Below are 23,818 nucleotides of genomic sequence, written 5' to 3' on the forward strand. Positions count from 1 at the left end.
TAGAGGGTAGGAGGAGGTTCAGAATAAAAAAATACCTATTGAGTACTATGCTTATTATCTAGGTGATGAAAAAACATGTACACCAAACCCCCATAACTTGCAATTTATATATACAATCAACCAGCAAATGTATCCCTAAAATTCAAAGTAAAACAAAATAAAATGCCTGGTATCTCAAAAATCACCAAATATTCCACAAGGGTGTAATTACCAGAACAAAACATAAATGTAACAATATTAATGAAAACACTAACAAGGTATTTAATGAAACACATGCTGCCTATCATGCTAATATACTTTTATCAAGATTAGTGAGATTTCATTGGGAAGGAGTTTCTGGATTTTCTTACTTTGAGATAATTTTAGTGGTTGTTAAGTGCACTAGATATTTTAAAACATATTGAAAGAAAATCAAATAAATATGAATCATTGGATCACAAAGCAGTGCAATGTAGTTAAAGTAATATTTAGAGGGGAATTTTGTTTCCCAAATGCTTATTCTACAATAGAAAATTGACTGAAATTAGGAGGTATAAATGTATTTTTAAATATACCATGAAATACTATGCAGCCATATAAATGAATGAAATAATGCCCTTTGCAGCAACATGGATGCACTTAGAGGACATTATCTACGCAAATTAACCCAGAAACAGAAAATGAAATATCATATGGTCTTACTTCTAAGTGGGAATTAACCCATTTTGTGTTAACACTGGGCACACTTGGACAAAAAGACGGGAACAGTAGACACTGGGGACTACAAGGCAGAGGGAGTGAAGGAGACAAGTGTTGAAAAACTGCCTACTGGGTACTATGCTTATTACCTGAGTAATAGGTTCAATTGTACCACAGACCTCAGCATCCTGCAATATACCCTTGAAACAAAACTGCATATGTATCCCCTGAATCTAAAATGAAAGTTGAAATTTTTAAAATAAAAAATGTTAGTGCAAACACAATTTTTTAAAAGTTAGAAATAATTTAGAGAAAAATACTGGCCTTTGAAATGATTCATAAAAGTGACAAATTTTTGGCCAGGTGTGGTGGCTCATGCCTGTAATACCAGCACTTTAGGAGGCCAAGGTGGGTGGATCACCTGAAGTTTGAGGCTAGCCTGGCCAACATGGTGAAACCCATCTCTACTAAAAATACAAAAATTAACCACAGGCTGAGGCAAGAGAATCGCTTGAATCCAGGAGATGGCGGCTGCTGTGAGCTGAGATCACACCACTCCACTCCAGCCCAGGCAACAAAGGAAGACTCCATCTCAAAAAAAAAAAAAAAAAAAAAAAGTGACAAATTTTTGTATACATAGATTAAGAAAGCAAAAAAGCTAATCATATTAGAAAAAGTAATATAAATTTAAGCATTGTAGGCACAAAAATCCTATGAGGACATAAGAATATGTGAATAAATTGGTGTTAATATATATATAAATATTTAGATATAATGGACAAATTACTAGAAGAATACCATTCATTCCAGAAGAAAGATAATCAACTACTATTGTAACTACATAAAATATTAGCCAAGTGGTTAAAAATCTATGCTCCAAGAAAAATTTAGGTCAACAGAGCTTCATCCACAAATAAATCCATAATGATCACTAAAGAAATAATTTTAGTATACAAGAAACAATTATGATGTATAAAAACTAGCAAGTATTAAACAAGTCATTTTATGAAGCTGTCATTATACTGTTACCAAAACCTGACAAAGACTTCATAAGAATAGAAAAATTTGGACCAATATTAATTCATAAAGATTTGAAAATGCCAAATAAAATATTAACAAATCAAATACAGTTATCAATAAAAAGGCACATTTAGTCCAGAATAACAAATTTCATTTTCATTAGAAAAGCAATAGATATAATTTACACAAATAACAGATTAAAGGAGAAAATTTATCTTATCTATCTTAAGAAATGCCAATGAACAAAAATATTTTAATAAAATCAGCACTCCAGGTTAAAAGAAAGTCACAAACTCTCATCAAAACAGATTCAGAAGTAAAGGAAGTGTATTTGTTAAAGTGCACAGTGTATTTGTATTGTGTTAATAAACATGATAAAATGTATTTATATTAGATAAATTGACCTAACAATATACAAGCAGATAAAATCTCAAAATGAGCATTTAAATTAATATTGTGAGAACCATAAAAATGCCAAGAGTAGCCATTACTACCAACTATTCAATGTTACACTGCAGCTCTCAGCAATTATAATAGGAGAAAACTAAAACTAATATTAGAAAATCTAGAATAGAATAAAACATTTTTAAAATCACTGTCATTACTAGCAAATAAGAGTGTCTATATACTGAAAATCCAAAATAAACTATTAGTAAATGATTTGAATTAATAGAAAACCTTAGAACGTTTTCTAAAGTCTTATAAATGTTGAAAGTTATTAACATTTCTATATTACAACTATAAACAATGAGGAATTTCAATATAATCATGTGAAAAAATCAATATAATATTAGTTTTCTAGGATTAATATTAAACATAATCTGAGAACAAAATTACAAAGCCATCCCTAAATATAATAAAGAAGTAGCAAATAAATATAATGATGTACCATAAAATAGACTATTCTATATTGGAAAATATCAATTATCCCCTACTTTATCCATAGGCTCCATACAATTCAAAAATTTCCATTTTTTTGTGCATATCTGTGTCTGTTAATGTGAAATTTAAAACTGAACATAAAATTTTAAGGAAGAGTACAATGTAAGAATGGCAACAAAAAGAAGGACAAGAATGTAGCTCTTTTTTGGTGAGCTGTACCAGATATTAATAGTTGTAATAAAGATATAGTACATTAGCTATTATGGTATTAGCACAGGGATTTTTACTCACAGAACAGGATTGAGAACCCAGAAAGAACACACAAATATGGAAACTTAATTTATAATAGAATCAATAGTTCAGAGCAATGAAGAAAAAGACAAATTTCTTAATAAATGTTGCTGAGAATTGGTTAAGTGAATAAAAACTAAATAAATATTGGATCCCTACCTCACATTATATAAAAATGAAGACTAGGTGGATTTAAGCCCCAAATGTAGAACGAAAAATTATCAAGCTTATTTATTTATTTATTTATTTATTTATTTGGATATAGGGTCTCCAGCCCAGGCTGGATAACTCACTGCAGCCTCGAATTCCCAGGCTCAAGTGATCCTCCTGCCTCAGACTTCAATGTAGCTGAGACCACAGGTACACGCTAATTTTTTTTTTTTTTTTTGTAGAGATGAGATCTCACTTTGTTGCCCAGGCTGCTCTCAAACTCCTGGGCTCAAGCGATTCTCCCTCCACTGCCTCCCAGTGTGCTGGGATTACAGGTGTAAGACACTGCACCCAGCCAAAATTATCAAGCTTTTAAAAGACAATGCAGAACATCAGTATGATCTATTTTTTAAAAATGATTGCTGAATTTGGTCACCTTAAAATTGAAAACTATTCATTAAACCATACATAGATTTTTTAAACTGTCTACAAGATGTAGGATAAGTTATTGTCACGTTATACAACCACCAAAGGTTATCATTCAAAATAAATTAAGAGCACTATGTGGATCAATGAAGAAGAGAAAAAAAATTAAAAGGTGGGTATAGAAATGAATAGGACTTTTACCAAAAAATAAAGAACAAATGGCCCAAAAGCATAAAAATATATCAACCACATTTTAATGTTTTTATACTAATAAAATGCAATTCTAAGTGAGATACAGTGAGAGACTATTTCATATCACCAAATTGGGGGAAAAAGTCAGACAATTTCAAATATTCACAATGATGTACTGCTACCGCAATGAGAATTCCATCCATTATTATTCGAAGTAAAACTGGTGTTATCAGTTTTGGCAGCTTGTCATGACCTAATGAAGTTCAACTGTGCATTCTCTAGACATACAAATCTACTATTAAATATGTACTTTAAAAAAATATTGTCTCTACCCTAGAACCATGCACAAGAATACTTGTAGAAGCATTATACACAACAACTAAAACTATTCAAAGGCCAACCAAAAGGAGAATGTTACAGGAAATTAAACAACAGTAAAAATGAACCAACTACCATTGCACACATTGACCTAGATGAATCTCAAAAATATTTTTTAGTGAAAGAAGAAAGTCGTGCAATAAGATGAAATTTTTAGATAAAGTTCAAACACTGGCAAAACTTAACAGTATTTGATTCAGGATAAATACACTGGCAGTAAAAACTATAGAGAAAAATAAGAGAGTAAACACAAAATTAAAGTCATGGAAGGGACACAATGGCAGAAATAATCCTTTTTCTTGGCCTGTATATGAAGTACACAGATATTTGATTTCAGCTCTGTATCTGAATGTGTACATACACGTGTGTTTTAATACACTTTTATTTATATTTCGTTGTATAAAAATAAAATTTAGTGTATGAATTTATCATATATCCTCCAGTGAATAAAAACGAATCTAGCATTTAAAAGCTTTTAAATTACACAAAGAATTTGTAGTTAAAAATCTGTGTTATTACCAATGTCTTTTGCAGATCAACTTTCCCTTGGTCCAAGCAAAGATGAAGATAGAAAAGGCAAATTTACTCAGGAGGTGGAAAGGGCGGTATGGAGCAGATATAAATGTGAAGCACTGGATTTTGTATTCAAAACTCATTGGTACAAGCAAAGGATAGGCACACCAATTCATGTAAAAGTAACTTAGATGGATTAATAATTACAGTTATAATTAGTTGAGTTTCCTATATGTCCAAATAATTGGACAATTACTGTGGGTATATTATCTTCAATTCTTAAAGAAATTCTACAAAGTAGAATATTAGAAACAGAAATTGATTTGCCACAGCTCATGTATGAAAATGCTAGGATTTGAGCCTAGCTGTGTCTTTCTCCTGCTGTGTCCTTGCCATTACTCCATACCAAATGTTATTATTTGACAGTGGGGTATAATGGACCATGATAAGACCTGGTTTTTAATCCAAATTATTAGCTGCTTGAACTTGGATAAAAATTATAAATTTGTAGGAACTCAATTTTATTTTAATTTGGTATAATAATACCTATCAAAGTTCTTCTGAGGCTTCAATAAAATACATATGTTAAGCACTTAGTACAAAACATCTATTCAATACATTTGGGCTAGTTTATTATTATTATTAACTTGTGGAAGACTCAGTTGGTAAAATTATGAAAACATTTCCAAAAAACTTCAGCATCCCATCGTAAGGAGAAACAAGTGGTTGGAATAATAAAGAATTAATCAAGCAAATTGAGGAAAAAGATAGAAAGTAAGAGAAAAGTGAGGATGCTGGTAAGGAACTCACTTTCACAACTATTCATGGGGTCACTGCCAAGGTGGAAAGGTGATAGAACCTGGAAGAAGTTCATTCTCTGAAAACAGGGAACATCTTTGGAATAAGCTGCTTTAATGAAGTTGGGGGTGGGGCGTGGGGCAGGCCTTTATTTGAAGAAAAGAAATGGAAAAATAAAAGACTGTAATTAAGTCAGCCATACCTGACACAGAGCTACAAACATTTCACAGCCGAGAACAATTTTGTTACTAACTATAGGTACCTTGCAGGAGTGAGTTATGGGGGAAATTGAGCAAGAGGACCTCACACCATGGCTAGTCACAATCCTGCTGCTGATTTGATTCGGAACAAAGTGTCTCCGGGCTTCTGAGATTTCTTTATCAAACTGTAGCTGCTCTATTTCTGTGACATTCTCACAGTGAAAATAACTTACTTGGCTGAGTAACAGAATATGGGCTTCCTATTATGAGTTACTCAATTTCACTGGATTTCTACTTTCTGAATTCCTACTTATATATCCTTCCTGCCACTTTGTCCTTAAACTCTAGCACAAGACTGGAACTCTGCTACACATAAACAGACCTACTTGATTCCATTTAACTGCCTGATTGCTTTTCTAACTATTGCCAACCTTAGATCCCCAGCTGCTTGACCTGCTGGCTTGCTGTACATCCTGCCAGTATCTAGAAACATTGGCAGAAATTAAATACTTTGCATTGCCAGTTAGATACACTTTAGCTCTAATGAGTGAATCTTGCTCAAGATACATATCTATCAGGTCAAGTCTAGATGATAAATCCCAGGATTACCCCTAGAAATTATTAAGCAGTTTGGGAATATACAGTACTATATATTTCTTAAATTTTAATATTAGAGGGACTATTCATCATTTGTTTTCTCTCTGAAATTTGAAATCATTTAGGTTCTGTCCAGTATTCACCTCCAATATCCCCATGAAACATACTTTACTGTGTGCAGAAGAAATACTAATTAGAGATCCTTTACGTGACAAACGAGACACTGCTGTGAGTGAAGTAGCACTTTGGCGTACACTGGGCTTCATACCTGAGCGCATAGCCTCTTTCTGAATGCTTTCATAGTCATGCCAGTCCTTTCTTCTCAAACCATCTGTCCATGAATAGAATTGCCCATCTCCCAGGCCCAGTGGAAATGTCTGTGGAAAAGGAAAGTATTCAAGCATAAAAAGGAGGTATTTCCTTTTGCATGGTAGGTAAACACAGTCGGGCACATAATAGGCAATCAAAGAATATCTGTTGAATAAGTGAATCCTCTGAGTATAGCGGAAAGAAAGCTATTTCTAGTGACCAGATGTATACACATTTTAAATCCGTTTTTTTAACCTTTAAAATGAGAGCATGCCTCTCCTGCACCACCTACCATTTCCTATTTTATTTCATCCAGAGATATTAACATTTAGTGTCTTACCTGTAAGCATAAATGCCTAGCTGTTTTTGCCAAAAGTGGAAATATTGGTAACACTACCAATCCTGGTGTTACATGGAATTAATTTTGCTTGTGATTGGTACAGTTTTATTCATTTTGATCAAACATATCTAAACGGCTTTGTAGTAACATTGGCAACCATTCATTGAATGCTCACTATGTGCCAGGTTCTATATTAAATACTATGTGTATAGGTAAGTTTAATCTTTATCATAGCCTCAGGTTATAAATCCCCATTTTTCTGCTGAGTGAACTGAGGCTCAGAAGACTAAAATAACTTGAAGTAAATCACAGTGGCAGAGCCAGGACTTGGACTAGTTCTGTTAAAACCAAAATTGTGATCTTAAAAACTACTCAATATTCTCTCTCATCTAGATTTCTGGAAACATAGTGCATGTTTACACTTATAGTTGAAATTATCACCCATTCATCAACTGTAGTCACAAAATTATAGTTTATGCTTTTCCAAAGTCCAATATGTTGTAATGTCAACTTGAAAATTATTTCTGTGTACATTGCTGAAGCTACTTCTTCTTTATGGTGTTTACTTTTGGTAATAAGAAACAGTAATCATTTTGAATAAAATTTATCTTCACAATCTTATAGTCAAAATAATATAAAATAAATGTTTTCACATCTACATACTATTTTTTCTTTTGTTCTTTTTTGGAAATAAGTAATACATCTACTGAATGAAGAAAATAAAATTCTAGAAAGCAAAAAGAAAGTCAATTTAGCCAAAAGATGACTAATTTTAGTGAGGTAATTTTATTCTAATAGCCTTTTCAAGACATAAAATGTCTTACTTCTTAGCTTTAGATAATGCAGCCATTGTGCTTACGAAAAATTATCTACCTTTAGCCCATCTTCACAGCTTATAAAAGATATACTTGTTTTGAAAAGATACAAATGGGGCATAATATTCTTTTTTTAAAAAAAGATAGTTAAAATCAGAGAGATTTTTCCCTATCAGGTAATTGTAATCTACATAGTTCAAAAAATTTGTTGCTTGTAATAGTGGTGAGTTCAGAAAAAAAAGAGGGACAAACATACAAAGATTATGGTGAGAGGCTGGGCGTGGTGGATCATGCCTATAATCCCAGCACTTTGGGAGGCTGAGGCGGATGGATCATGAGGTCAAGAGATTGAGACCATCCTGGTCAACATGGTGAAACCCCATCGCTACTAAAAATACAAATATTAGCTGGGCATGGTGGCACGCGCCTGTAATCCCAGCTACTCAGGAGACTGAGGCAGGAGAACTGCTTGACCCCAGGAGGCGGAGGTTGCGGTGAGCCGAGATCGCGCCATTGCACTCCAGCCTGGGTAACAAGAGCAAAACTCCGTCTCAAAAAACAAAAAACAAACAAAAAAAAAAACAAAGATTATGGTAAGTCTATATATAATATTAGGAATAATAATTTTTAAAAGGAAGATGAAACACAAGTTTGGAAAAGTAAATAGAAAATGACATAGAAAAAGTAGAAAAAAATGGAAAAGTGCCGTTTTGGGGATATATAGCAAACATTTTAAAAAGCCAAGCATTTTTTTCAAATTGATGTTCACTTTGTAATTAGAAATTTTAAAACTCATCTATGCATAGAAAACATTAAAGAATAAAATGAATATGAACTACATAATCCATGTTTTGTCTCAGTCATGCATTTACAGTGATAAGTACTGAGCACTAATGAAAATCTCCTATACTGATTTAGATAATACTAATTTACAAACATAACTTTCAGATTAAAATAGATAATTTTAAAATAAATTTTGACATGAAACATGGAGGTATTCTTGTGTAAATTCCAGTGTGCAGGCTCTCTCTGGTTATCAGGGATTCTCTATATTCCTTATTTTGAAATATGTAAGATAGAGAATTCTTAATAAGTGATAATATAATGCAGATTGAACAGAAGTTAATTGAACACAAAAATTAAAGTTTACTCTCTCCAGAAGCCAAATGAAAATGACAATAAAGCATCAGATACATCAAGAAAGCAAATAGAGCAAGATGGCCTAATAGGAAGAGCTCTGGAGTGCAGTTCCCAGTGAGAGCTGTGCAGAGGGTGAGTTATCTCTGCATTTCCAAATGAGGTACCAGCTGCATCTCAATGGGACTGGTGGCACAGTGGGTGTAGCCCAGGAAGGGTCAGTCGAGGCAAGGTGAGGCACTGCCTCACCTGGGAAGTGCAATCCCCAGAGTACCCTCCTCCCTACCCAATGGAGGCCACCCGGGGCTTTTCCAACCACTCCAGCACTTCGGTTCAGATACTGCATCTCTCCCACAGTTTTCACTGCCCACAGACCAGGAGACTCCTGGGCCAAAAAGTCCCATGAGTTTCCAGCACGGCTGTTTCAGTTGGCATGGGTTTCCGCACATAAACTCACACAACTCTGGGTGGCTGTTTCAACTATCACCTGGAAGGCCTGGGAGACAGAGCTGCCCATTCAACTGAAAAAGAGGGGGCTGAAAGCAGAGAGCTAGGTGATCTGGCTTGGTGGGTCCCACCCCCACAAAGACCAGCAATCTGAAATGCTCTGACTCGAGAGTTTCACAGCAAGCGCAGCTGGACCCAGACAGTTGAGCTCTGTCGGAGGAAGGGCATCAGCCATTACCAAGGCAGTCCACTACTACTGAGGCAGTTCTAACTGTACCTCTATAAACAAAACTGCAAGAAAGTTCACACAGCAGCTGGACAGGGCCATCAGCAGCTCAGCAACGCCTCTGCTGGCAGACTGTGACTAGACTACCTCCTTGCTGGGCAGGGCAGCTCTGAAAAAAGGCAGCAGCACATCAGGAACTTATAAATAAAGCCCCATCTGCCCGGGACAGAGCACCTGGGAAAAAAAGGTGGTTATGAGTTCCACTGCAGGAGACTTAAATGTATCTGCCCAGCAGCTCTGAACAGAACAATGGAGCTCACAACTCAGCACTTGAGCTTCTATAAGGGACAGACTGTCTCCTCAAGCAGCTCCCAGACCCCCGTATATCTGAAGAGTCACCTCATAAAGGAGAGCTCCGGCATCTGGTGGGTACCCTTCTGGGACAAAGATAACAGAAGAAGAAACTGGCAGCAACCCTTGCTGTTCTGCAGCCCCCATGGGTGATTCCCAGGCAAGCAGGGTCTGGAGTGGACCTCCAGCAGTCCTGCAGCAAAGGGGCCTGTCTGTTAGAAGGAAAACTAAAAAACAGAAAGAAACAGCTTTAACATCAACAAAAAGGACATCCACTCAGAGATCCCCATCTGAAAGTCACCAACTGCAAAGACCACAGGTAGATAAATCCACAAAGATGGGAAGAAACCGGTGCAAAAAGGGTGAAAACACCGAACACCAGAATGGCTTTCCTCCCCCAAGGGATCACAACTCCTCATTAGCAAGGGGACAAAGCTGGATGGAGAATGAATTTGAAGAATTGACAGAAGCAGGCTTCAGAAGGTGGGTAATAACAAACTTCTCTGAGCTAAAAAAACATGTTCTAATCCAATGCAAAGAAACTAAGAACCTAGAAAAAAGGTTAGATGAAATGCTAACTAGAATAACCAGCTTAGAGAAGAACATAAACAACTTGATGGAGCTGAAAAACACAAAACGAGAACTTTGCAAAGCATACACAAGTTTCAATAGCTGAATCAACCAAGCAGAAGAAAGGATATCAGAGGTTGAAGATCAACTCAGTGAAATAAAATGAGAAGGCAAGATTAGAGAAAACAGAGTCAAAAGAAATGAACAAACCTTCCAAGAAGTATGGGATTATGGGAAAAGACCTAATCTACACTTGATCGGTGTACCTGAATGTGACAGGGAAAACGAATCCAAGCTGGAAAACATTCTTCAGGATATTATCCAGGAGAACTTCCCCAAACTAGCAAGGCAGGCCACCATTCAAGAACAGGAAATGCAGAGAACACCACAAAGATATTCCTCAAGAAGAACAACCCCAAGGCACACGATCGTCATATTTACCAGTGTTGAAAAGAAGGAAAAAATGCTAAGAGCCATCAGAGAGAAAAGTTGGGTTACCCACAAAGAGAAGCCCATCAGACTCACAGCAGATCTCTTGGCAGAAACCCTACAAGCCAGAAGAGAGTAGGGACCAATATTCAACATCCTTAAAGAAAATAACTTTCCTAGAATTTCATATCCAGCCAACCTAAGCTTTATAAGTAAAAGATAAATAAAATCCTTCACAAACAAGCAAATGCTGAGCGATTTTGTCACCACCAGGCCTGCCTTACAAGAGCTACTGAAAGACCCTCTAAACATGGAAAGGAACAACCAGTACCAGCCACTCCAAAAATGTACCAAATGGTAAAGACCACTGACACAATGAAGAAACTGTGTCAACTAATGGTCAAAACAACCAGCTAGCATCAAAATGGCAGGATCAAATTGATGCTAGCTGGTTGTTTTGTCAGCTAGCAATATTAACCTTAAATGTAAATGGGCTAAATGCCCCAATCAAAACAATATTAACCTTAAATGTAAATGGGCTAAATGCCCCAATCAAAAGACACAGACTGGAAAATTGGAAATAAAGTCAAGACCCATCAGTGTGCTGTATTCAGAAAACCCATTCATGTGCAAGGACACACATAGGCTCAAAATAAATGGATGGAAGAAGATTTACCAAGCAAATGGAGAGCAAAAAAGTCAGGAGTTGCAATCCTAGTTTCTGATAAAGTGGACTTTAAACCAACAAAGATCAAAAGAGACAAAGAAGGGCATTACATAATGGCAAAAGGATCAATGCAACAAGAAGAGCTAATGATCCTAAATATATACACACCCAATACAGAAGCACCTAGATACATAAAGTAAGTTCTTAATGACTGACAAAGAGACTTAGACTCCCACAATAATAGTGGGAGACTTTAACACTCCATTGTCAATGTTAGACAGATCAATGAGACAGAAAACTAACAAGGATATCCAGGACTTGAAATCAGATCTGAACCAAGAGGACCTAATAGACATCTACATACTTCTGCACCCCAAATTCACAGAATATACATTCTTCTCAGCACCATATCACACCTAATCTAATATTGACCACATAATTGGAAGTAAACCACTCCTCAGCAAATGCAAAGGAACAGAAATCATAACAAACAATCTCTCAGACCACAGTGCAATCAAATTAGAGCTCATGATTATGAAATTGACTCAGAACCATGCAACTTCATGGAAACTAAACAACTGGCTCCTGAATGTCAACTGGATAAACAATGAAATGAAGGCAGAAATAAAGATGTTCTTTGAAACCAATGAGAACAAATACACAATGTACCAGAATCTCTGGGACACATTTAAAGCAGTGTCTAGAGGGAAATTTATAGCAATAAATGCACACATGAGAAGCAAGGAAAGATAAAAAATTGACACCCTATCTTCAAAATTGAAGGAGCTAGAGGAGCAAGCTTAAAAAAACACAAAAGCTAGCAGAAGACAAAAAGTAACTAAGGTCAGAGCAGAACTGAAGGAGATAGAGACACAAAAAAACCTTTCAAAAAGTCAATAAATCCAGGAACGGGTTTTTTGAAAACATTAACAAAATAGACAAACCACTAGCCATATTAACAAAAAAGAAAAGAGAACAATCAAATAGATGCAATAAAAAACCACAAAGGGGATATCACCACCAATTCCACAGAAATACAAACTACCATCAGAAATTACTATAAATAATTTTATGCCGATAAACCAGTAAACCTGAAAAAATGGATAAATTCCTGAACACTTGCACCCTCCCAAGCCTAAACCGGGAAGAAGTCAAAACCCTGAATAGACCAATAAAAAGGACTGAAGTTGAGGCAGCAATTAATAGCCTACCAACCAAAGAAAGCCCAGGTCCAGATGGATTCACAGCTGAATTCTACCAGACGTACAAAGAGGAGCTGGTACCACTCATTTTGAAACTATTCCAAGTAATACAAAAAGAGGGAATCCTTCCCAAATCATTTTATGAGACCAACATCATCCTGATACCAAAACCTGGCAGGGACTCAGCAATAAAAGAAAACTTCAGGCCAATATCCATGATGAACACAGATGCAAAAGTCTTCAATAAAATACTGGCAAACCGATTGCAACAGCACATCAAAAAGCTTATTCATCACGATCAAGTAGGCTTCTTCCTGGGGATGTAAGGCTGGTTCAACATACACAAGTTGATGAACGTAATCCACCACATAAACAGAAGCAAAGATAAAAACCACATGATTATCTCAATAGATGCAGAGAAGGCCTTAGACAAAAATTCAACAGCCCTTACAGTAAAAACTCTCAAAAAACTAGATATCGATGGAACGTATCTCAAATAATAAAAGCTATTTACGACAAACCCACAGCCAACATCATACTGAATGGGCAAAAACTGGAAGCATTCCCTTTGAAATCTGGCACTAGGCAAGGATGCCCTCTCTCACCACTCCTATTCAATATAGTATTGGGAGTTCTAGCCAGAGAAATCGGGCAAGAAATAGAAATAAAGGGTATTCAATTAGGAAAGGTGGAAGTTAAGCTGACTCTATTGCAGACAACATGATTGTATATTTAGAAGAACCCATCATCTCAGCCCAAAATATGCTTAAACTGATAATCAACTTCAGCAAAGTATCAGCATACAAAATCAATGTGCAGAAATCACAAGGATTCCTACACACCAATAACAGACTAACAGAGAGCCAAACCAAGAGCAAACTCCCATTGACAATTGCTACAAAGAGAATAAAACACCTGGGAATACAGCTAACAAGGGATGTAAAGGACCTCTTCAAGGAGAACTACAAACCACTGCTCAAGGAAATAAGAGAGGACACAAACAGATGGAAGAAACATTCCATGCTTATTGTTAGGAAGAATCAGTATCATGAAAATGGCCATACTGCCCAAAGTAATTTATAGATTCAACACTATCCCCATCAAGCTATCAATGATCTTCTTCACAGAACTGGAAAAAACCACCTTAAACTTCATATAGAACCAGAAGAGAGCATGAATAGCCAAGACAATCCTAAACAAAAAGAACAAAGCTGGAGGCAACACACTACCTGACTTCAAACTATACTACAAGTCTACAGTAATCAAAACAGCATGGTACTGGTACCAAAACAGAGATATAGATCAATGGAACAGAACAGAGGCCTCAGAGGCAATGCCACACATCTACAACCATCTCATCTTTGACAAGCCTCACAAAAACAAGCCATGGGGAAAGGATTCCCTGTTTAATAAATGGTGTTGGGAAAACTGGCTAGCTATGGGCAGAAAGCAGAAGCTGGGCTCCTTCCTGACACTTTACACTAAAATTAACTCCAGATGGATTCAAAACTTAAACATAAGACCTAACACCATTAAAAACCCTAGAAGAAAACCTAGGCAAAACCATTCAGGACATAGGCATAGACAAAGACTTCATGACTAAAACACCAAAAGCCAAAATAGACAAATGGGATCTAATTAAATTCCAGAGCTTCTGTACAGCAAAATACACAATCATTAGAGTGAACTGGCAAGTAACGGAATGGGAAAAAATTTTTGCAATCTACCCATCTGACAAAGAGCTAATATCCAGCATCTACAAAGAACTAAAACAGATTTACAAGAAAAAACAACCACATTCAAAAGTGGGTGAAGGATTTGAACACATACTTTTCTAAAGAAGACATACGAGGCCAGCAAACATATAAAAAATGCTCATCATCACTGGTCGTTAGAGAAATGCAAACCAAAACCACATTGAGATACCATCTTACAGCAGTTAGAATGGTGATCATCAAAAAAATCTGGAGACAACAGATGCTGGAGAGAATGTGGAGAAGTAGGAACACTTACACAGTTGGTGGGAGTGTAAATTAGTTCAACCATTGTGGAAGACAGTGTGGTGATACCTTAAGGATCTAGAAATAGAAATTCCATTTGACCCAGCAATCCCATTACTGGGTATATACCCAAAGGATTAGAAATCATTTTATTATAAAGACACATGCACACTTATGTTCATTGCGGTACTGTTTACAATAGTAAAGACCTGGAACCAATTCAAATGCCCATCAATAATACACTGGACAAGGAAAATGTGGCATATATATACCATGAAATTCTACGCAGCCATAAGAAATGATGAGTTTGTGTCCTTTGTAGGGACATGGATGAATCTGGAAACCATCATTCTCAGCAAACTGATACAAGAACAGAAAATCAAACACCACATGTTCTTACTCATAGGTGTGTGCTGAACACTGAGAACACATGGAAACAGGGAGGGGAGCAACACACACTGGGGTCTGTTGCGGGGGTAGGGGAGAGACAGTGTGGGGTGGGGAAGTTGGAAAGGGATAACATGGGGAGAAATGCCAGATATAGGTGATGGGGGGGATGGAAGCAGCAAACCACTTTCCCTGTAATTACCTATGCAGCAATCCTGCATGATTTACACATGTATCCCAGAACCTAAAGTACAATAAAAAAAAAAAAATGTTGAATGGGAAAAAAAAAAGGAAGCAGATATTAGAATTCACAAAAACTTTTGGTAATTTGCTGGGAACTACTGGGAAGGAATTATTTTTTATGGCATGATTTTCAAAATGTGTTAAAATTGGGGACATTATATATGTATCCAAGTGTCAGGTTAAAGGTGAAAAGATAAAGATTGACAATTTTTAATAAGGGGCAGTTATGCCTTCTGGCTTGTCTCTTCAACACAAACAAGAGAGTGATTTCTGAGGGCCATCCACTGTACTCCCCACCCATAGAAGACTGCCGTGTGAATGGTATGTTCTCAGTCATTAGAAACAGTTGAATACAAGGCCGTCAAGCCACAGTGAGAATCAAGGTTCCATGTTAGCCTATGTATCAAACATTGTTAATGAGGATATCTTCCCTCACTAGACTTCCAGAAAGGTGCCAGCTCACAGCTTACATCCTTAGATAAGAGATGGAGGAATTCCTACCTGGAGAATTGAAATTAACTGGAAGAGATATGAGTACTGGCTCCCAGGTCCACACCCAGTAACCATGTGGGAAATCACCTCATTAGCAAGCCCTTCTCTACACAGAGAAGTTCACATCACTAATTTCACGACTTCGCTCATGAATATGAATAGGCAGCCAAGGATTTCCAGGCAATTTGGAGAGCCTTTAACATATGATTTAGAGACCAAGAAGAAACAAAGTCATACTTAAAGGCAATGTAAGGAGCAGATAAAAGCCTCAAAAGCTCTAAATTTAATTTCCTCAAAGAACTTTAAGTTTCTTCAGTGATACAGATATTTAAAAAGAAGCATTTAGAGAGTCACAGAGAGTTCTTGAAATGTAAAAATGTGACATCAGGGAAAGAAAAACGAAGAGACAGTTTGGAAAATGAAGGTCAAAGGATCCCTACTGAGAAACAGGAAAACAACAACAACAAAAATGAGAGACAGAGGGCAAAAGATACAACATTGCAGAGCGTTGGCAAAATGGCAGCAAGTCCAGAGATCCTCCAGTTCCACGGTGCAAGGGGACGGAAAGAAGCCCAGAAAGGATGCCTCTGTGCGGGGGAGCGGGGAGTGAACACACAAACTTAACGTCTTTCTTTTTTAAAAAAAACATATTGAGAGTTACACTTCTCCCAAAGAGATTAGAATGAATTAATGATATATAAAAACTAAGGAAATGAAAAGTGGGCCAATTGATAAGGCTACAGAAACAAAAACAATGTCTAAAAAAAAGAAGCCTAGTCATAGCACATTGTTGGATTCAGATATGAGTAATCTAACCGGAATATTGGCTTAACTAACATAACTATACTGGAGATTGAGGGAAAGACTGGAATAAGACAGTTAATACGTATGTTCTATAATAGGAAAGCGATAGATAAAAGCAAAATAGGAAAAACAGAGAACAGTAATAAACATGTTATCTGTTAAGTATGGAGTCATATGACAGAATAAAAATAAAAGATTGACATAGTTGCCCCGAGTATCAGAAACTCCAAGTAGGGGAGGTGGGAGTTTTTACTTTATTTTTTACTTGCAAATAATTTTTAAAATGCAATCATACTATGAAGAGTATGGTGATGACCAGCCATCCTCTTGCTCACCACCATACTCTTCATAGTATGATTGCATTTTAAAAATTATTTGCTTTGCATTTCTCTAATGACCAGTGATGATGAGCATTTTTTCATATGTTTGTTGGCCTCATGTATGTCTTCTTTTGTAAAGTATCTGTTCATATCCTTCGCCCATTTTTGAATGGGCTTGTTTGTTTTTTTCTTGTAAATCTTTTTTAACTCATTGTAAATTCTGGATATCAGCCCTTTGTCAGATGGGTAGGCTGCAAAAATTTTTTCCCATTCTGTTGGTTGCCGATTCACTCTATTGACTGTTTCTTTTGGCGTGCAGAAGCTGTGGAGTTTGATTAGGTCCCATTTGTCTATTTTGGCTTTTGTTGCCAATGCTTTTGGTGTTTTGGTCATAAAGTCCTTGCCTACGCCTATGTCCTGAATGATTTTGCCTAGGTTTCCTTCTAGTGTTTTTATGGTGTTAGGTCTTATGTTTAAGTCTTTAATCCATCTGGAGTCAATTTTAGTGTAAGGTGTCAGGAAGGGGTCGAGTTTCTGCTTTCTGCATATGGCTAGCCAGTATCATTCTCAGCAAACTAACACAAGAACACAAAATCAAACACCACATTTCTCACTCATAGGCGGGTGTTGAACAAGGAGAACACATGGACACAGGGAGGGGAGCACTATACACAGGGGTCTTTTGAGGGGGAGGGGGAACAGCAGGGGGGTGGGGAGTTGGGCAGGGATAGCATGGGGAGAAATGCCAGATATAGGTGAAAGGGAGGGAGGCAGCAAATCACACTGCCACGTATGCACCTATGCAACAACCTTGCATGTTTTTCACATGTACCCCAAAACCTAAAATGCAATTAAAAAAAAAAAATTTATATTCAGAAAAAAAAAAAATTATTTGCAAGTAAAAAATAAATCTCAAAAGTTCTTAGGCATTCTCAGCCACTATTAGTGCTCCAGCAAGGTGTATTAGCATCATGAGAACACTTTATAATGGTAGGGAAATCAGGTTAAATCAGACCATCTGAAACTGCTTTAATAAAGGCCATCTGGAGATTTCCTACACTAATACCTCTTTATCTGTATCAACGCTACCCATAGACCAGCAGCATCAGTATCACCTGGGAGCTAGTTTTTGTTTTGTTTTAATTACTTTATTTTGATTTATTTATTTATTGAGACAGGATCTCACCCTGTGGCCCAAACTGAAGTGCAGTGGGGCAATCTTGGCTCACTGCAACCTCCACCTCCTGCGCTCAAGCAATTCTCGTGCTTCAGCCATCTGAATAGCTGGGATGTGAGCCACCACACCTGGCCAACCTGGGAACTTGTAAGAAATATAATTCCTTGTTCCCAACTCAAGTCTAGTAAATCAGAACCTTAAGAGAGAGACAGAAGTCTGTGTATTAACAAGTTCACCAAATGATTCTGAGGCTTACTATGGGCTCAGAACCTCTAGTCCATATGAATTGGAAAATGACACAATGGTCATCTTTAAAAAAAAAGTCAAATTCATTAACATATAATGTACCACAATGTACTGAATAATCTTTTTCATATTGAGAGCTGATGACCAATATAAAGACTAGGTATGCTTGCATACCTAATAAATAAATCTAAATCAATCCCAGTGCATTTGTATATAATTACATCGGTTTTGAAAGCTGAACCATCCGGTAGATGGTCCGTAAGTATTCTGACCTTTCCTTTCACATAAGCAATCTCCAGTGCCCCAGACCCATTTGCTGCTTCTTAAGATTATGTCATGTGTCCTCTGTTTGATTACAATAGTGCAGATCCATTATCTCTGACCTCATAAAATTATCATAAACAGTATTGTACCTTCACGAGGCACATATTTCAGACCCATCATTAGGTTGGTCATTTATTTGTAAGCACTGTTCCTGTTTTTCACCTTGAGGACTTTTATTCATTGTGATATTGCTACAAATAATTAACTTGAAAAAATATCAGGGATGAAAAGGACAGAATCTATTAAGTAGAAATCACATGTAATAGTGAGGGCTGGGATCCCAGAGCACATTGAAACTAAACATCCTTTTAGATGGGTTGTAAGAAAACATTTCAAAGGATAAAACATTACTCACGGGCAATGTATTTACCAGAGGCAACAAATTTAAAAACTTTTTGGAGTCAGGGATGTGACACAAGCACCTTTTGGGGTGAGAAATGTGATACAAAGTCTTCACAGGGATGTGAAAACCAGAGTGTACTATTCTAGGGAGTGAAGGGCATTGGCGGTGCCTGATACTGTTAGAAACTTTTAGTAATCTTAAAGCACCTCCCAAGGACTGTCGTTTTGGAAACCCCTGGTGAATCAAAAAACCTTGTTTTTTTAATCTCTAAATTAGAGCAATCTTATTTACTATAACTACAAATGGGGATGACAGTAAAAATACACACTTGTGAAACTCTGTGAAGAAAAGATCATCTGTATTCTAAAACCTATCTTAGGTTTTATAAATCAATCAATAAACTTTTATTGTCACAATCAACCATATACCTATGATTCTATTTGTTCCTTGGAAGAAAATTCTAGGTAGTAGAAAAACTCTGTATTCAAGGCCAGAAAATATAAATTAGGGTTACTAACTACAGGCAAAAATGAACATGTCCTCTAGGTCTCTCAGCTCACATGTGAAATTAGGGTAAGAAGAACGAAACCTACCTTATCCACCTCACAAGGCTTTATGAGTAGTCAATCTAATATATTATAAAGTATGTGAAAGCCCTAGTTTAATCAAAACTTGATATATAAATGCCAATTATTTTCATCATCCCTGCTATTTTTACAGATATTTGAGTTATTTCTATTGCCCTTGAAAAATCTTAACATAGTCACAGAGAAAAAAAAATTAAATCATTAAACAAATTATAAATTATGTGGGTAAACTCTGTTACAGTAGATGTTAACAATATTGTGATGGGCGTGATTCTTATATTAGGCATCATTAGGTTTTTATATAATGAAGACAGCTAGGAATGTTTTAAGCAAATGGAACATTACCAAAAAAACTAACATAATGGGAGGGTTGGATGGGAAAAAGAGGAAAACAAACATGTATTCTTATGTGATTTTATCCACATGAGAACTTAGAACCAGATGACAAACTAGAGTTTAGAAAGGTTTGGGTCATATCATTAATAAGTTCTTCAAGATCATGTAACTAATTAAGTGGAAACCTAGAATTTGATCCAGGTATGTCTGACTTTCAATCTTATGAATTAATAAAACCAAACAAACATGGAGACTTTTTCTGATTCTCTCATTATTCATTTATTCAAATTTTGTTATATAAAGTCACTTAGAAAAATGTTAGGAAATGAACCAAGAAACATAAGATGAAGCCACACAAAAAAAATTCATACACAGGCCTCTGAACTCTATGCACTCAGCAATGGGAAGTCACGGAAGGCTCTCTAAAAGAGTAATGGAATAAAATCCTATGCAGAAGTTAAGGTTTTTCTGTTGTTGTTCTAATATCTCTTTCCTTCCTGACTTTAAACTCAATTGCAGAAAATGTAATGGCTCTCAAATAATGTACAGAGAAGTTTTTGCATTTTTGTATATGTACAAACATTGATGTTAGTGTCAGAACATAAATTTTGTTTTTAGTGGAAAGAATTATCTTGTTACTTACATTCTGAATAAATTCTCAGATGTGTCATCGTTAACAATTTTAAGATACTGACACAATAAAATAAGCCTTGAACTGATATCAGTTGCTAAAACTCCTAGTCAGTCCATACTCTTGACTTTGTAAACTTATTGTCTGAAACAGGATCAGGATCTCAGATGTGTGAAGCAGGCAGAAAGATGTACTGTACTAAGGAGTGCAGTTCTTATATTTAGATCTTAAAATTTTTCAATAGAATCTGAAAATGGGTGTTGATATGTAAAATCTTGATTTAAAAATTTTAAATTCATTAAAGTATTTGCAAAACATATTGTGCTGGATTATGTCTTGGGGACATATCAAACCTTCATTTACTAGTCTGAAAAATTGGGCCAGGCAGTCTTAATAATGACCCCCACTCACTCTGCCCCAGAATTGATGGCATTGTCTTTTACTGGTATGAACTTGACGAAGCTTACAAGACCTGGAACTCACAAATGTATCCTTTGTATTTATATCAGTATCTGAATAACCTGAGAGCACAGAATGATTTTCATGTACCCTTTTCACGATACTTGTATAGCAATTCCCCAAGGTGGCTACGTAGGTCATTATAGCTAGATAAAAATAAACACTGACAACATAGGCTGGTAAAGAGAGTTGCAAAAGTGAAAAAGTCAGAGAGAGTCAGTTCTGGTAAATGGGAGTTGAATAACGCTTTTATTTAGAGGATAAAAAAGAAAACTGAATGCCTTAATCTTTGGCATCCCGGATGAGATCATTTATCCAGATGACACATCTTTTACATTGACCACACATATTAGAGGGTGACATTTTATCATATAGTGATAAAATCATTTATTATAGATATATATATCATTTATTATAGATATTTCCTTATGGAATTTATTTGCAAGAAAGGGTTGCTATCACACTCCCACTAATATTTGTTATTAAATAACTATATTAATGTGAATAAATAACACACAATTTGAGATTTCTGACATCTCTTGCTTCCTGCTTCCATCACCCTGAAACTATTTTTAATGAGATTTTCATTCTTTGGTCAGTGGGGAGATTAAACATCACTTGTTTGCATAGGCGGAGGTTGGATCATTCTCATTTTATGATTTTTTTTGGTGTGCTTGTGAGAAATTTCTGAAGATGTCGCCCTGTTTAGATTGGACTAATGTCTTGGTAGCTGTAAAGGAAAGAAAAAGCATTTTGTATTGACTCCCTTTTCTACTATATCATTGCTTCTTAAGTTTCAATAACATAGCCAGAATTAACTGTTAACAAACAAAAGCTTGTGTTAGTAAGAAGCCAGAGAGATGAGTAACAAACTATTCTCATGTAAATAAGCATAACATTAATCAGAGTAATTTTGTTAAAGGAAATGAACTGAAAGTGCCTGATAAACTCTTCCTTGATATTAAGTAGGGTTAAGAACTCAGCAGTAGTTATAATACAGCTGAAATACGAAATTTCCATCTAAGCATATGATGTAGGATGGTTGTGTTACTGACTCTCAAAATGACTATAAGTTTTACTTTTTTCCATCACAACAGAAACCTGTTAACTCAGCAGGAATGCCCTCTGTATTCCTGCTTGCTATTCAGCTGCATGCCTTGCAGAAATAGTAAAGGGATCAGCATCGTACAAAAAAGACAAATTTTCTGAGAACATTTTTTCCCAAAGTATTCTCTTTATGATTCCTAAGCGTGAAGGAAAAAAATACAAAAGAAAAACAAAAACCAAAAACTCCACAAGTTAGTATGAATGTGGATAGCATTTCTGTGGAAATGTAAAAGCAAATAAAGATTGTGTCAAAAAAGGCATATATTATAATCAACCTTTCAGAATTATCCATCCTATTGATGGTGAAGCAAACACTTGCGGATTTCTGGGGGTATTAAGCCTGGGTTTTATAACCTGTTGAATTTTTCTTAGAAGGATATTTTCTTTGTTATTGGAGAGGGATAACATGGGGAGAAATGCCAGATATAGTATGTACCTAAAGTAAAAAAAAAAAAAGTAATAATAATAAATAAATAAAAATCATCCCCCTTAATAAAACACTTTAGGTCAAAAAAAAAAAAAAAAAAAGAAGAAGGATATTGTATGGTGCCTCTAGAATTCTATCCTAACAATTAATCAAGGAAAAAACAAAACATTCTGGATAGTTCTCTAGAATCAATATTATCTTAAACTGTGACTCTATTTTCTTCTTAGTTGGAGTTGACTGTGTTATGACTAAAGGGAAACAGATAACACAGAACGATGAAATGGGGATTAGGTAGAAAAAGCTATGACCTTGTTTCACAACAAGGGTAATAGTGACAAAGAAACCAAGAAAGAGTGTGAGTTTCCTCTAACTTGTAGATTACCCAGATGCTTTCATATATCTACTAACAAAAAAGACAGCTTGATAGCAGGAGACCCAGAATCACAACTGATTATATAAAATTATCTTGCAATTAAGAAATGATTGGATAATAGCATGGCTAAGTTATCTATGCCATATTCCTAAAATATGACTATATAAATATGTTTAATTTGACTACAGTTATCATCATGATCACAATAACAAAATCATTATTGCATCAAACATATGTGTACAAATGTAGATAAGACCTCAACATTGTCCTCAATTAGTTCTCTTCTACTTTTAGTTTTGTTGGAATTTTAAATGGCTTTTAAAGTGAAGAATTTAAATTGTTATCTGAAGAAATTGTCCTTAATGGTGAAGACAATTGAAATATGCAAACTTTGTACTTGAACATCTCAAAGCAGACATCGTTTTGCCTGTCTGTCCTAATAGCTGAGTTGGTGTTTTAAACTCATTCAATCTTTAGAAAAATTTAATGAAAATATAAAACCATTGTAAATCATAAAAAATTGAACAAACTTTTTTTTCAGGAGTATCATAACCTAACATGAAAATGGATCATTGGTAAGTCAGATATGTTGCCTAGAGATATAGCGCAGAGGATATTTATACCACATTTCCCTTCTAGTGCCAGTATTTTAGTTCTGGTATAATTTTATTCAATCCACCATTCAGCCGGTCAGTCAACAAATATTTATAGAATGCCTGCTCCTGTACTAGAGATATAGTTGTAAGTCAAATGAAATTGCAGTCCTGAGGGGCAGAATATTCTAGTAGAAGGAGGCATTCATTCATACAACCAATATTAATTGAGTACCTACTATGCATCTGGCACTGTTTAGGCACTGGAGATTTATCAGTGACTCAAGCCCAGTATCATATCCTTGAAGAGCTCACATTCTACAGGAATGCTATTAAAAACAAATAAACAGG

At 35.8% G+C, this 23,818-nt stretch overlaps 1 protein-coding gene across 1 annotated transcript in view; it reads right to left on the minus strand.

Moving 5' to 3' along the window:
- GALNTL6 (polypeptide N-acetylgalactosaminyltransferase like 6) overlaps positions 1-23,818 on the minus strand; it is a 1,235,246-nt gene that overhangs the window by 785,433 nt on the left and 425,995 nt on the right. The window contains exon 2 of the mRNA XM_012454670.2: positions 6,394-6,502. Coding sequence (XP_012310093.1) covers positions 6,394-6,502 — 109 coding nt within the window. The remainder of the gene's footprint in view (positions 1-6,393; positions 6,503-23,818) is intronic.

Source organism: Aotus nancymaae, unplaced genomic scaffold (genome assembly GCF_030222135.1).
Source record: "Aotus nancymaae isolate 86718 unplaced genomic scaffold, 86718_ANA_hifiasm-v0.15.2.pri h1tg000115l, whole genome shotgun sequence".
NCBI lineage: Eukaryota > Metazoa > Chordata > Mammalia > Primates > Aotidae > Aotus > Aotus nancymaae.